The following is a 15,135-nucleotide window of genomic DNA, read 5'->3' as shown; positions in this document are numbered from 1 at the left end:
GGCTGAGGCTCCGCGGGAAGACCCACCCGGCCACCACTCGCGTCTGCAGGCTCTGGTTCGAGGGGGCCTGGACACGTTGGCGGCTGACGCTAAGTTCGTCATGGCAACGGGCCACACCCTGGTGGAAGCCTGCCAGATGGAACTGCAGGAAGTGGAGGTGGCAGCCGCGGAGCTTCTGAAGGGACGAGAGGCCCTGGAGGGTGTGGCCAGTGCCCGGGGGCGTTGGAGCCTCGGGTGCTCCCTGGGAAGCCTCAACCAGCATCAGGGCTCCCAGGAGACCCTCATTCCCCGCAGGCTGTGAAGGCCACGGCGTCAGCCTGGGCTTAGAGCCGGCATGGCTAAGGGTGGGGGGCTGGCGCGGGAGGGTTGGCCCAGCACGGCAGCCCCCCCCCCCCCCCCCCCCGTCTCAGCAGCTAGACGGACAAACAGACAGGAGCCACCCACAAGGTCTGGAGGTAGATGGACAGGCCCTTCTCCTCACCAGCAAGAGGCGTGATGGGATGGAGCTTCTGGGGTCATTCAAAGAGGGCTGGTCAGTGCCAGCAGGACATTAAAGTCTCCAGGCCCGCAACAGGGCACCTGTCTCTGCTCGTCTCCTTTGGGGGCCCTTCTACACCCTCAGCACACACACACATTCCCGCCGTTCCACGGAGGCCCCTCTGCATCATCCTTCTGCAGGAGCAGAGGGGCCACCGTGGAGGAGGCGGTGCTCCTGGACGTCGCTGGGCAGCCCCCCGGGCAGGTCCCCTGCAGCCACCCTTCCCCACCGTCCTGGCCAGAGTCCACGGCCCGCCCGGCCCCAGAGCCTCGGGGGGGCCCTGCTCTCCGCCTGGGGGAGCAGGGCCTGCAGTGCCCCCCTCCCCTCCCGCACCCACCGAGGAGCAGTGTGTAACAGGATGAAGCAAGGGCTGTGGCCCCCACTCCCTCCTGCGTGCCGGCTGCAGACACATCCTAGCCCCAGAGCACCGTCGCACACGGTACCCGCTCGTTCTCCAGCAGCGGGAGAGGCCGTGTTGAAGATGCCACACTGGAGGCCAGAGAGGTGGCTCGCGTGCCTGTGTCACACAGCCAGCCAGGGGCAGAGTTAGCACTGGGGTCCCACCAGGGCCCTCCCCTCCTCCCCGGGCAGACGCTTCCCCCGCCGTCAGCTCTCCCACTGGCCTCCCGTGCACCTCCTGGCAACCCCGCCACCCAGACTGGGAGCCGCATGGGGCAGGGGGATGACGCCCCCGGTGCCCTGCAGACCTGGGGTCCCCGTCAGAGGAGCCATTTCCACTCGTCTCCTCCTCAAACCTCAGCACCAGGGACCCGCCCCCACTCCACCCTCAGCAAGGCTTTGTTCCCTCCTGCACAGAGATGCCCCCAGAAGATCCCTCCCACAGCTCCTGTCACCAGCCTGACGGACAGCCCGCTGTGCCCCTCGCTCCCCGCCCGGCCCCCCGACCCAGCAGGAGCCCGCTCTCCTGCAGCCGACCCTCGGCCAGCCCAGCCACCGTCCCAGCCACCGTCCGCCCCTCCTCACTGCCCTCCTCCACCTGCACGTCCGTCCTGGCCGTCCCCCTGCCGTCCAGCTACCTGCTGTCTACCTGCCGTCTCTCACCTGTCTACCTGTCTCTCCCCTGCCACCTGGTTAGTTCATTCCTGAGGACCACGCCTCTCACCTGGGCTGGCTCCCCTCCCCTGGCTCGCCTGGTGCCAGGCGGACCGCCTTCGGCCCCACCCCTGCTCTGAGACCCTGGGAGTCCGAGCTCACCCAGTTTCTAGCCCTCGTGAGGTGCTGTCACCTCTCCCTCCTTCCTGCAAGGCCCGTGGCCTTGGCTCTCCCGAGTTACCTCCCCTTTCCCGTCTCCCTCCTGCAGCCTCCCTGTCACCTGTCCCCAGGCCAGCCACCTCTCTGGGGAGGGGCGTCCTCAGGCTTCTGTGTCCTGCATCCTTGTTTCCCGCTGGCTCAGTCCCCCAGACGCTCCCATCACTCTCCTAACGCAGGGCTGGCAGTCCGCACTGCGCGGCCGGCCCATCTCCTCTAGGCGTCGATCCTGTGCCGCTCCTTGTCAGCTCTGCGGATGTCCCACTCGTGCCCAAAGCACATCGTGTCCAAAGTCGACCTCCTCACCCGTCCCCGCAGCCTGCTGACCTCAGGGCCCTACCCCCTGTTCAACCCGGGAGTCTGAGTGTTGTCCGGACTCCTACCTTCCCCCACTGTGCCCTGGGGACTCCCCCTCCAAGTATTTCTCAAACCTGTCCCCTCCGCGTGTGACTTTCCTGACACTCAGTCCTCGTTTCATGCCTTGTCTATTGTGCCTCGGAACAGCCTCCCAGCACCACCCCCCTCCCTCCCAGCCTGACCCTGACCCTTCTAAACAGAGAAACCTGCTGTCTTATCCCCCAACGGAAAACCCTTAAAGGCCCCCAAAGCCTCAGAATATGGTGCAGAACCCTTGCCTGGGCTGCAGGCAGCTCCGACCCAGCCCTGGCCCTCATGCCGGGGTGCTTGCCCTCCCAGCCCCCTGCAGCCCAGCCGGGGGCAGCTGCCCGCCCCTCTGAGCGCCACATGCCGTTCTGGGGAGAAACTTCCCGAACCCTCAACCCCACGGACCCCTTGGCCATCATCTTCCACATCTCAGCTTCTCTAATACTTCCCGCAGAATGCATCCCCCGGGTGCCCCCAAACGCTCTAGGTGGCCCAGCGACGGGACACGTGTTTCCCCATCGCGGCCGGGGTCACCCCTGCTCTGTGACGTTTATTTTACACCGGACTGAGGCCAAGTTCCACGAAAGCAGGAGCAGGTCCACCAGGCTGGCCCTTAACCCCAGAGCTGAGCACTTTTCAACACAGACGAGCGGCTCAGTCACTGTCAGATCAATGCAGGGAAGTGCTGAGAAGTGTGGCCCTGCCCCGGCTGACAGCCCGCCCGCCCAGGGCCACCTGCTCAGGGCTGCAGCCTCGCGCCCTCACTGCCCAGTGCCCGGGGAGGCGGGGCAGGAATCGGCCTCCAGGGGTGCAGGCTGACTCCTCAGTTTCAGCCCCACCCAGCCAGCCGCTCCAACTGTCCCCTCCAATGCCTCCTCTTGGCGGGGAGCTGAAATAATCCCCCTCGCAGCGTGGCTGAAAAACTAAATAACCTGGGGCACACGTGAAAGGGCTTCGTACGCTGCAAAGGTCTATAGAAGGACGTTTCCATTTACAAGCGGGACCGGAGCATCTTATATCAATACCTAACCTGTACAGAATACCAACAGTACAGCAGGCCCTGCTCCAAGCCTTCTGCGTAGATTAAATATTTAATCCTCTTGATACCGAGGAAGTATCAGCCTCCTTTTCCAAGTATGACCCGGAGAGGACAGGTAACGTGCCCAAGGCCCCGCAGCGGGTAGGAGGGCCAAGGCCCGATTCAGCCCCACAGCCCTGAGGCCTGCGCCATTTGGCACGTCTGTGCCGGGCCTCCCAGCCCACGCGACAGGTGTACACGTGCACACGGGCTCTGAGGAACCTTCCAGCTCTCACCCTTTCCGAAAGTTCAGGCAGTTTCCTCTGCAACGTGCAGGACGTTCTAATTTGTCAGAATGTACAAAATCTTGCCTCTCCCCGGCTCCCCTTCAAATAATCGCTGGGTTTCTCCATAGAGGGCCCCCAGGCCACTCAGGTAAAGTATAAAAGGAACACGGGTGTGGAAGGCTGAGGGCCAGGGGCCTTGCGGGGAGCAGGCAGGCCCCTCCTGTCAGCCGGGCCGTCCGACAGAGCCGGTGTCCAGAGGGGCTGGCGGGCCACCTTCTGTCGTCTGGGGGCACTGGCCAGGGCGCCGCCTGCCGCACGCCTAGCTTCTCTTGGCCAGTTCCCTGCAGACCTGGGATCCCGCTGCTGGGGGGCGGGGCAGGGGGAAATCTGCCAGAGGGGGCGGGGCGCAGCTTGGGGGAGTGGTGGGCGCTGAGCCTCATGCCGGGTGCTGAGACCCAGGGGAGCCATCCCTGCCTTCTGGGAGGTGCGGAGCTCAGCTGGAGTATCTCTGGACCGAGGAGGCTGGGCTCGGTTCCAGGCCCTCCTCAGAGCGGGGTGGCGTGGCTCCCGCCCCAGCTGTGGTCCCAGTGCGTTTCCAGGCCCAGCTCTGGATGGGGCCGAGAGGTCCCTGAAGCAGGGGCATGGCTGCCCTCTGCAGGGTGAAGGAGCACAACCTTGGAGCTGGACCCACCCGTGCGGCCCCGAGTCCCTCCACCTGCCTCCATGCTCTGATGCGAGGCGCTCACAGACCCTTTCGAGCTTCTGCCCCTGGCCCTGTACAATGGGGATAAACTCCTACAGTGCAGGCTGCTGGAAGGTGTGAAAGTGACCTTGGAAGGGCCTGGCCCTCAGTGAGCAGCTGCTGTTTCGATTCTGTCAGACGCTGGCTGCAGAAAATCCAGAGGTTACGACGGCAGGAGGCTGAGTGTCTCACAGGATGCTGGGCAGCTCGGCTCTCAGCCCAGCATCTCAGCGTCGGGCCTGGTCCTCCCACAGGCCCTGCAATTCTTAGCCGTAGCCCTCGGGTGTGGAGGCCGGCTCCACAGGTCACTTAGAAAAGGCACTGACGACCCAGAGCTAACCTTGACCCATTTTCTGGCATCTGATCCCAGTAACACGTCACTCCTGCCTTGGGACTGACGGCTTATGATGGCAAGTGACACTCCCCACTGCACCAAGGTTCCTGCTGCCGGTTTACCGACGAGGTGACTGAGGGGCAGCGTCTCCCAGCTGGAAGGGGCAGGGCTGGATTTGTCCCCGAGCTTTCTAATCCCATTGCTTCTTTTTCCTGTGCCATACTGCTGTCTCCTAAATGGAACTTAAATCCAGTTTAGTAAGCCAGGGAACAGAAGCGTTTTAAAAGAAGCCTGCCATAAATACAGAGGGTAAAATAATAATTCTGGTGTCGAACACGAATTCAAAAACGCTAGGATGTCAGAGCAGCACGTTGAGGGTCACAGGCGGGGATGTGGAGGATTCAGAGGAGGGAGAGCTGAGGGCTGTTTGTTTAAATAAAACCATCAGCAGAGGAGATTCCACTGTGTTAAGAAAGGAAACCAAGACCCAGAGGAGGAAAGGGCCGTGGAGCCCAGCATCCGAGTCCGTGAGAGGAGCCTGGTTCCAGAAGGAGGCCAGTGAGACCTGCAGACCCAGCCCAGCCCACTTCCAGTCGTGGGCCCTTTAAAATATCTCCACCAGCGGTGTTGTCACGCAGAGAATGGTAACATCTGACGTCATCAAGGCCGGTTCCGGTTCACGCAGTGCCTGATGGACACAATCTCACATGTAGTCTTTGCAACACCGTCCAGGAAGTGGGTATTGCTGTGGGGCCCATTCCGGGAAAAGCCAAGTCACTCACCCACTGAGAAGCAGTGAGGCCAGGTGTCCGACAGGGGCCTGGACGCTGCTCTTGAGCTGCCGGCACCCCGTACTATCAGGAGGATCGCAGGACAATCCCTGACCCAGTCCCACCTCGTCCTCTACTGATCTGGCCCAAGCCCCTTCCCACACCCCGCCAAGCGCCCGTCCAAGCCCACGCAGCCCCACGCGCTCAGCACCCCTCTGCACCCGGTAGCCCTCCGTCCTCCGTCTCAGCCGGGCCCCTCTGATGGCCCCAGGAAACTCTGCCAACTAGAGAAGGCCACTCACCACCCAGTTCCACAAGAATGAAGTCACTGACACTGTGTCGCGGACCTTCGACTCCCGCTGAAACGAGGTCAGAGCGACGAGGAATGGGGCTCTCTGTGCTTTGTGAGAAACTGGCAGAACAGGCCTTCAGAGAGTTCTATAGTTTCACACTTGATGAGCCCAATTTCGTGCATCTTCTCACACCTAGAAAAGCACTAAAGTCATCATTGGAAGCATCCGCTCCTGGTGACGAGCAGCCCCTTACCGAGAGGTGTGCCTGAGTGCAGCCCCCCTTCTCCAAATCACAGGCATGCTGACTCCCCCCTTCAGAGCTACGCAGAGCCTGTCTCCCGGGCTGTCGTCCTCAGTAAGTCCCCGAACAAAACTGAACTCACAGCTCTCGCATCGTGCGCTTTTTTATTCAGTTGATGATTCTTAGCACTCACTTTTACTGTAGCACTTGTTACATTGTATCATACCTAGGAGGCTACAGCTTGTTTTTTGCAAGTATACAGTGTTTCCCAAAGGTAGTAGATTTCCTTATCAACTTTGTGTCCCCAGCAAGGAGAAAAGGAAGGGAGGAAGAAAGGAAGAGAGGGAGGTGGGAAGGGCAACCGCCAGAGACACGCTAAGTAAACCGCTAAACAACAGGCATTACATTGAATCGTTTGAAATTGCCAACATTCTACCCCTTTTGTCTACAAATAGGCAATCTGACAATATTTAACCTCCTACAATGAGGGTGGGTTTCCCCACTGCCCAGCGCCACAAGCCCACCCCCGCCCCTCTGGGGAGCAGAGCCCCGCCTTTCGTCTGGGGGCTGTGTATGTGTGTCCTGATGTCCTGATCACACACATCGGCTGGGAGAGAGTCTCACAAGGTGGGCGCCAGGTCAGGGCTGTTCTCGGGCAGCGTGCGGGAGGGGGGGCGCTCCCGGCACCTGTCACCACTTGAGGGGCCCCCACTGACAGGGGGCCATGAGGAGTGTCTGCAGGGGTGCCCAGCGGCTTCTGCACCAGGCACTGTGAGTTTAACTGTCTCTCCGGGAGCCCACCCCCTCCTCTGCCGGACGTAGGGGCACTCATCAGTCTGGCCTGGGGGTGGGAGGCAGACCTGGGCGCCCCTCCCCTCCGCATTCGTGCTAGTTCAGGTCCAGACTTAGACCCCCGAAGGCCCCCCAGGGCGGGCCTTCTCCTGGGATCCTCCAACCCAGTTTGGAAGTCAAAGAGGAAAGAAGTTCCTTCATGCTCTCCACACCCTCCCTCCTCCCTAATCCCCTCAAGGCAAAGAGTCCCCACTGTCAACTGGTACCGGAGTCAGGGATGGGGGCGCCCCCCCCGGGGGACTCAAGAGATAATTTCACCTCAGGCCGATGCAGGCTGTCATGGTCAAAGGGCCTTTGAAATTCCCCTACAATTGTCCCGTGAGATTCAGCACACACACACACACACACACACACACACACACACACACACACACCCCGGGGTGCGGGCACTCAAGACTGTCCACAGAATCCTCAGTCTGGCTGCATGTTTGGCGAGCCGGCACTTTAGAGGTTAATCCTGCGTGATCGCCCTCCACCGCCTCCCTCTCCTCCTATTTTTAACGTGTTAAATGCTCCTTTGCTGGCCACTGGCTCTGCAGCTTTTGGGTGAAGCAAAAAGCTATTAAAACGCGAGGAAAGGATGCTCCCTCCGGGACAGAAATCAAGAGCTCCCGGGCAGGGTGGGGTTATCCATAATTTCACGAGAGGAAGCGGGAGGGGGATGGCTCCTCTGGGGCCCTGGCTAGGGCCTTCTCCCCCGCCTCACCAGGTGGGGGGGGGGGCTCCACCCCCACACCTCCTCTCTCGGGGTCCCCAGTCCTGTGGCGTCACCTCGTCTCTGGCTCCCCCAGCGCGGGTCCTGGCTGGCGTCCACCTTCCCTCTCTGTGCTCCTAATTCCCCACCACTGTCCTCCTGCTGGCGGAGGGGGACCCTCCGGGAGCCCGCAGGCCACATGGGGCCAGGCAGAGGGCTCAGCTAACCTTCAGGTGGCCAGGACTCCAGGTGACTGTCCTAGTGACCCGGGTAAGTCACCAGCCGCCCTGCACCTCTGTGTGAGCAATGAGGTTAGAGCAAATGACCTCTTTTAAAATCAGTTTGTTGAGCGATAATTAACTTATAATAAACTGGACATAAAGTACACAGCTGGATTGTTTCTGAAAAACGTCTACCCCCGTGGAGCTGCCAGCGCCACCAGGATAATAGCTATGTCCACCCCCCCATGATTTCTGGGTGCCTGTTGGTGACCCCTCCTCTGCTCCTCCCGACTCTGTTCGAGACCCTCCCCCAGTCAGGCACCCTCTGGGCCACTCGATGGCTCAGGTTGCATTTTCTAGATTTTCACCTCCGTGGACGTACAAGGCACGGGCTCTTCTGGGGCTGGCGTCCGCCACTCAGCACAGTTATTCTGCGGTTCATCCGCGCCCTATCGTGTACCGATGGTCCTGTCCCTTTCATTGCTGAGTAGCGTCCATTGTGCGATACTCCACATTTACCCTTTCATCCCAGTTCGGCGCCACAAAAAGCTGCTAGGACACCCACATCCGGGTCTTTGCAGCAGGTGGCAGCTCTGCAGCTGCCGGGGCCCCACCACCATTTTCCTCCACAGGGATCCGACTCAGGAGGAAGCAGGAAACCCTTGCTTGGGTTTGAACCCCGCTCTGCCACTTGTGGTGCGACCCTGGGCACCTCTCGGTGTCCTTCGTTCTACAGGGACGAGAGCTGCTCCCAGCTCCTCGGGGAGCCGGGAGCCGTACAGGACAGCCCAGACCTGAAGCGCTCTGCACGGCACCAAGCGCCACATTCAGAAATGGCAGCTGTTGGTATGTTGCCTCTGAGAAGTTGGATCTGTCTGGGGTCTCTGGGCAGTTACCCAACCCTTTGCGGCAGCCCTATTTCAGTGAGGGCTGAGGGAAAGGGTGACTTGAGCAGGGCCAGGCTTTGAGCTGGGGGTTAGCACAGGTGTGTCCCGACACCCACCTCCACGACCGTTCCTCGGCAGGCAATGGGCAGTGGCACTGAAAGGCCCTGGGGTTTTTCTAATTGCTTTTCTTAGTGGTTCCCGAGGACCGCTGAGGGACGCTCAGCACAGCCGGCGGCCAGAGGTGGATGGGAAACCACGCTCCTTCGGTGAGTCCCCAGGAGCCAGCAATCTGCAAACATCACAGGGGGCGGAGACAGGTGGAGCAGAGAGGCTGCTACCCGCTTCTACCTGCCCACAAGGCTCCGTGCGGCACGGAGACCAGAAGCCCAAAGGGGCGTCTGTGAGTCCGAGGTGGGCAGCTAGAGTCCTGGGAGGCTCTGGGCCCTCAGGCATCTTTCCAGACCAGAATTCTGGCTCTGCGCCTCACTAAGGACGTCAGTTCGGGTAGGGTGGGCTTTGCCAAGGTAACACACAAGCTCGTGATTTCAGTGGCTGAACACAATGAAAGTTCATGCCTTGCGTACGCTCTGAACAACATCAACTTGTGTGCTGTGCCGGGGCGCAGAAAGCTTCCACCTGCAAGTAATACATGTGAGCTCTGGTCACGTTTCATTGGTCAAAGGACGTCCCAGGGCCACGGCTAACACCAGAATGAGGGCATGCGGCCTGCCCTATGCCACAGGCAGAGGGCCGGAAATATTTGGTGGAGGCATTAATGGCCATGACACTAGCCAAGTGACCTGTGAGCCCATTTCCTCTTCTGCAAACTGAGAACAATGACAGTATTTGCCTCACAGACTGTTGTGAGGATTATAAAAAACACTCGTAACACCCGCGGCACAGGGTAGCCCTGGGGCGAGTAGAATGAAATTCAGATGCTCCTCCAGGTGGCCCCCAGGGAGGCTGAGCCCAGGGCCATCCATGCTCCGCAGGGGTCTCCCACCTCTGCAGACACGTACCCGGCTACCCCTCCACCCAGCAGCCTGCAGAGGCTGGAAACTCTCCTCCTCCCAGATCAACAAGGACGCCCTCGGGTGGGCAGACCTCAGCGCCACACGCCCTGCTCCCAGACTCGCCCACACTCATCTCTGACTTCCTGTCAGTCTTTATGACAAATTCGCCGTCTGTCCAGTCAGAGGACGGCGGCGCATGAAAGAGGGGAGGGAGATTCTACGGGACATGAAGGAACTTCTTTTCTCTGCTGTGCAGGGCCTCGTGCTGGGTGGTCCACCCAGGTTACCCCTTTTTGACCTCATGATAGACCACGATGAGGGGCGTGTGAGCGTCCTCGTGTTGAGGTTAGGGAACTTGCCCAGGTCACCCCGCTTCAAGTGGCAGAGCTGGACCTGAACCCACATCTCTGTGACTCCGGCTTCCAGGCCGTCTTCTGCTATTTTGTGCAGACTTGACTTTTACACAGTCATGAGCTCACACACAGCCCAGGCTCGGGCGTTCGGCCTTCGGGTCCTATCACGCTGTGGTGGAAACCGCCCCCTCTGGGGCTTTTGGCGCCAGCTCAGAGGCTTACTGTGTGGCTCTGGACAAGTTTCTTCACCTCTCTGGGCCTCAGTTTCCTCACCTGAAGATGAGGAACTAGCTGTTGAACTAGATGACCTTAGGGACTCTAGGATTCTGGGACATTGAGGCTGCCCGTACCTGCTCCCGCCTTGGGCTCTAACACTGTATTAGAAAGCACTGCAGAGAGGAATGGACGAAGACCCGGTATTTGAGGTTACGCGGTGTATTAAACCCTTATCAACATCTGAAACCAAAAGTAGTGTGTTGTTGTTTTTTAAAGAGACTGTTGGGTATTTGTAATCCACAGCAGTTCTCTCTTTCTTGCTATTTATAACAAATTCTGGTTTCCTCTATCGCTAAGTCTGTCTCCTTCCATAACAGGGGAAGTCAGGCTGTGCCCTCGCTGAGCAGAGGTCCCCACGTCTGCACCCCAGTAGGCCCTCTCTGGGGTTTGGAGCTCCTGCTGGCGAGCAGGACTCTGGGCTCTGTCCCCGGCTGGGCCGCCTGCCAGCAGGGTGGGCTAAGGCCTGATCTCCCAGGAACCCAGCTGGGCAAGCCTGGGGGCTGCAGCTGGAGGCCGGGAGCTCTGTATCCTGCACGCCCAGAACTCCCGGTCGACGCTCAGATACTTCCTCCAAATGCCAGTGCCTGGTGCTAATGCTGAAGAAGAACCACAGAACGGGACTGAAGTAAAGGCCGCCATCGGGGAGCTTTCTAGGGCTTAAGGGTATCTCGTAGGTGTTCTGATTTGTTACTGTAGGGTTGAGAACCAGGCCGACCTGAGAGATCTGGGCCAGATGGCTGCCCCCAGGTGCTGCCGGAGTATTGTCACCGCAGTAGCCCGGGAGCCTCCTGCCGCGGAGCTCCCCTCACAACTCCCCAGGGTCCCATCTGCCCAGACGCCCACCGCTCCCGTCAGGAGAGATGATGGAGGTCCAAGACGCCTGGGGGAGGGCCTCGGCTCGGGACAAGAGCTGAGGCTCAAACTGCAGTCCAGGAGGGGGAAGGATGGGGCCAAACACAGGGTAGCGTGTGTGTGTGTGTGTGTGTGTGTGTGTGTGTGTGTGTGCGCGCGCGTGTAGGAGGGGGGGAGATACGCATGCAGGCAGCTGATGCGGAGAAGCCTCAGGGTTTGGGAAGGAGGGAAGGAAAGAGGGGCAGCGGGAGGAGGGGGTGGGGTGAGAACACACCTGAGGAGGAAGCAGGGCTGTGCTGAGGCTGGACACCCACTAAGAGGGCGGGCGCCCTCCTGGGCTTCCCCTGGCCCTGTAACTAATCTGCCCAGTCTGTGGTTTAGGCCTCCTTACTACCCCTTGGATCCCCATCTGACCTTCTCGCCTCTGAGGGCAGCAGCTCCAGGAGTCTGGACATCTAGCTGCCCTGCTGCTCCCTGGAGGCCCAGGAGGGAGCCTCCCTGAGGCCCTGACCTCTAGGAGGCCTGACTTTCCATCCCATGTGCCTCCCTGCTCCTCCTGGCTCGACACCCTGTGACCTGGAGGGATGGGGGGGGCTGGGGAGACAGTGGCTCTGGCGCCATTTCCCAGCAGTGAAACTGTGAGTCAGAAGGTCACCTACTCTCGGAAGTCAGAGAGGACCTCTGGAGGCAGGAAACCAGAGTCGGGCCCCGGAGAAGCCCAGAGTCTGGTGGGCAGGAGAGCAGCTTTGCAAAATGCAACGTTGTCAAAAAAAAAAAAAAAAAAATGCAACGTTGTCATCCGAGAGCACAAGCCTGGAACACAAGCTGGGGAGCTGTGCTCCCTGCGCAGCTGCTCGGAGGTGATCTGGGAGCCTGGAACCCGACACATGAGGTCAAATCCTGGGTCTGTTGCTTATACGCTGGGTGAGGCGCAGTGTCCCTGTCGGCAAAACTGCAAAAGAATAAAGCCTAGCTCACAAGGTGATGAGCGTGAAATGAGAACGCGCATGTAAAGTACCTCGTTTGTGTAGCTGGTCCCTAACTGTCAGTCTCCTCCCCACCTTATCTTGGTTGGAAGAGAATGTGCAGGATCTCACTCAGCACTCTGCTGGCCTCCTGCTCTGGCCGGAGAACCTACCTGCTGGCCCCAGAAAGATCTTCCTCTAGGTTCCAATGCTAGTGGAAGGTGCAGGAGCCCCCCGGGCTCCCCAATCCCCTGCGCCTCCTCCACCCTGGGGCACTGCTGGCGGGCGCTGCTCTCTTCCATCAGGACTGGGTAGGGAGTCGGGGGCGCTGATTTGCTCTTGAAATGTGCCCTAGAAATTATCTTTATTTTTTGGTTTGACCATAGTAGGTCAAACCAAACTGGGATCTGGGCTACGGATGGAGCAGTTATCTGTGGGTTGGGTGGGGGAGGGAAAGAAAGGGGGATGGCACCGAAGCTGCATCCTCAGCCCCTAGGCCATACCCTCTCCAAAATCTCTGGCATGGTTTCATCATCTGTGGGTGATGCAAGAGGCTTGGAGTCAGACTCCCCTTCCTCCCCCGCCGCCCCCCCGCCCCCCTAGAGCGCTCCTTCCACATCTGGAGATGCAGCTGGGTCCTCCTCTTGGGCGCTTTCCAGGGAGGGAGCTGGTTGAAGTGGGCGGGGGGGGCGGGGAGGGCAGCTGGTGAGGGGCCCCGTGAATGGCCCCAATGTTGGGAGCTGGGGGCAGGGAGATGGGGCCGGGCTCAGATGGAGGGCAGAGGGCCTGGAAAGGCCACTGTGACTTCCCACGGCACTGGCCACCGCCATCACTGCCCCGTGTTTCAACTTCCCAGGGCTCCCCTTGTCCTTTATACCCAAGCGAAGGCAGCTGCCCTCCACATCCCCTTCCCACTCACCTCCGCACAACCTCTACCCAGGTGCCCGGAGCTGAGTGCCCGCTTTGTTCCCAGTCTCCCTGGGGCAGCTCGGGCCTCCCACATTGACTCTCTGCCCCCACGGCCACAACAAGCAGAGTGTGAGCCAGGCGGGGAGAGGGGTCATCTGTGGGTCACAAAGGTCACTGGAGCCTCCGTGGTCTCACAGAAGGGAGGGGCCGTCTGGCCGGGGATCAACCCAAAGATGAACTTTAGGGTTCATCTAAAGTTGTAGGGAAGAGTGCAGGGTGGAGGTGGAGGGAATTTTAGTTAGACACTAGCAAGAATCCCCCTCAATAAAGGCTGGCAAATTCACTGGAATAAATGCAGAAGGGAGGCTTTCCGGGCGCTTTCAGAATACAAACCGCCAGGCGCTGTGGGACCCTTTGCAGAGAAGCGCTGGGCCCAGAGACCCGGGTTCTTACCCTGGCTTAGCCACTAACTCCTGTGTAACCTCGGTAGTTCCCCTCTCTGCGTACCGGCTTCCGCATTAATGGGCTGGGGTCCCACCGAGGCTGAGGGTCTGCGGCTCCGGGGTCCGAGGCTCCGGCGCGGGCCGCGTCCCTCCGCGCCCCCCAGGCCACCCGGCCAGGCCCCCAGCAAACGCGTGGACATGAGGCGAGGGGTTCCTTTAAAGGCTTCCGCCCCGCCCCTGCTGCCGGCTCGGGCTTTCGATTGGTGCATCAGCCTCGGGGGCGGAGCCGGGACTGGTTCGGGGGCGGAGCCTCCGCCGGGCCGGCCCCCGCCCCCTTTGTTCGTGTGGCGGCGGGAGGCGCTGCGGGCTGGAGGTGCGCGCGCGGGAGCCGCGTCGTGGGGAGCGGGTCGCGCCCGGGCTGTCAGCTGGCTCCGCGCCGCCGCCCGATGGCTCGAGGGGGCGCGCGGGCCCGGCCCCGGGGGTCCTCCGCCGGCCGCGTGTGAGCCCTCCGCCGGCCGCCCGCGAGCATGTCACCTCCAGCCGCCGCAGCCTCCGTCCGCAGCGCCCGCGCCCTCGCCTCTAGCAGCCGCAGCCGCAGCCGCAGCCGCCGCCCGGGGCATTGGCCCCCAAGCCCCCGCCCCTGATCGACTCGGGACCCGGCGCCGAAGCACCATGGCGGGCCAGGGGGACTGCTGCGTCAAGGTGGCCGTCAGGTAGGACGGGCGGCGGGGCGCGTGCGCGGAGGACTCGGCTTTGTCTCGCGTGGGCGCGGGGCGGGGGTCCGGGGGTCCCGGGGAGCCGCTCGACTCGCAGTCGGCGTCCGCGGAGGTCGGGCTGGCCAGGCTGGGGGGCGCCGCGTGCTGGCCCGGCCCCCGCAGGGATCGGCGGCCCCGCGGGCGGCTGGAGGTGGCTTTGTTTGGGTGGTAATTTCGGGCCCCTCTTGGGAGCCCTTAATGATCAGAAAATCGAATAAACAAGGAAATCCGGTATTTCACACCCAGCCCTGGCCCAGGCCGGAGCGTCTGTGTGTTTCCTCTTCGCCTCCCCACGGGCTGCTGTCTCATGCGGGCACAGTGGATGGGGGGAAATTTCCCTGCATCCACCCTAGCCGGCTAGTCCTGCGCTCATGGTCCAGCTGGGGAGGCAGCACGTCGCCCCCGGGCCGGTTCCGCAGACAAAGATCGAGTGCTGCACGAATGGAAGGGCTGGGATGGGGCCTTGGCCCTCCTTGGGGAGTCCGCCGCTTTGGAGAGAACCCTGCCGGCCCTGTCCCAAGAGGGGCTGGGGCTGGGAAGGGAGGATGGGGTGTCTCCGAGGTTCTGAGAGGGCAGGATGCTGTGACGCTGATGCCCATCTTCAGGCTTTCAGACAGAACTGAGCGGGGCAGGGCCGCATGGACTTACCTGGGACTTGAAGGGACATAGAGGCAGAAGTGAGGTGGGCAGAGGACAGGGCACCTGGAGGTGCGGGGCTTTGTGTTGGGTGGGGACACTTCACGCCATGTCACCCCTCCGTTTTTGATTTGGGCTTTTCTGTTTGAGGGGGTCTGATGGTGGGAGAGTGCCAGTCTGGGACTGATCGCCAATGAAGGGATGGTGGAGGACATCATTCAGCCCTGTGTGATGGGGGTGGGAGTCTCAGACCGGGTCTAGGGTGGGTCTGAGCAGGTCTCTGGTTTCCCTGGGTTGTAGATGACCCAGATTCCAGGATTCCAGGGCAGTCACTCGGAGATGACTATGGAAAACACCCCAGGGCAGGTGCCACCACCCCCTCCACACACACACCAGCCACCTG

The 15,135-nt window shown here is 61.1% G+C and overlaps 2 protein-coding genes across 6 annotated transcripts in view; both read left to right on the top strand.

Annotated features, from left to right (window-relative positions):
- Window positions 1–584, top strand: part of CACNA1S (calcium voltage-gated channel subunit alpha1 S) — a 61,281-nt gene extending 60,697 nt beyond the window's left edge. For both annotated transcript variants that reach the window (XM_067729859.1, XM_067729858.1), the window contains exon 44: window positions 50–584. In XM_067729859.1, coding sequence (XP_067585960.1) covers window positions 50–301 — 252 coding nt within the window. In that variant the 3' untranslated portion in view covers window positions 302–584. The remainder of the gene's footprint in view (window positions 1–49) is intronic.
- A 12,835-nt stretch (window positions 585–13,419) lies between these two features.
- Window positions 13,420–15,135, top strand: part of KIF21B (kinesin family member 21B) — a 44,440-nt gene continuing 42,724 nt past the window's right edge. For all 4 annotated transcript variants that reach the window (XR_010941512.1, XR_010941511.1, XM_067729857.1 and 1 more), the window contains exon 1: window positions 13,420–14,054. Coding sequence is in view for 2 of the 4 variants with exons in the window: in XM_067729857.1 (XP_067585958.1) it covers window positions 13,420–14,054 (635 nt within the window). In the remaining 2 variants the exon portion in view is untranslated. The remainder of the gene's footprint in view (window positions 14,055–15,135) is intronic.

This window comes from Pseudorca crassidens, chromosome 2 (assembly GCF_039906515.1).
Source record: "Pseudorca crassidens isolate mPseCra1 chromosome 2, mPseCra1.hap1, whole genome shotgun sequence".
Classification (NCBI taxonomy): domain Eukaryota; kingdom Metazoa; phylum Chordata; class Mammalia; order Artiodactyla; family Delphinidae; genus Pseudorca; species Pseudorca crassidens.
Note: the sequence above shows the minus strand (reverse complement) of the source record. Positions and strands in the feature narration are given on the sequence as shown.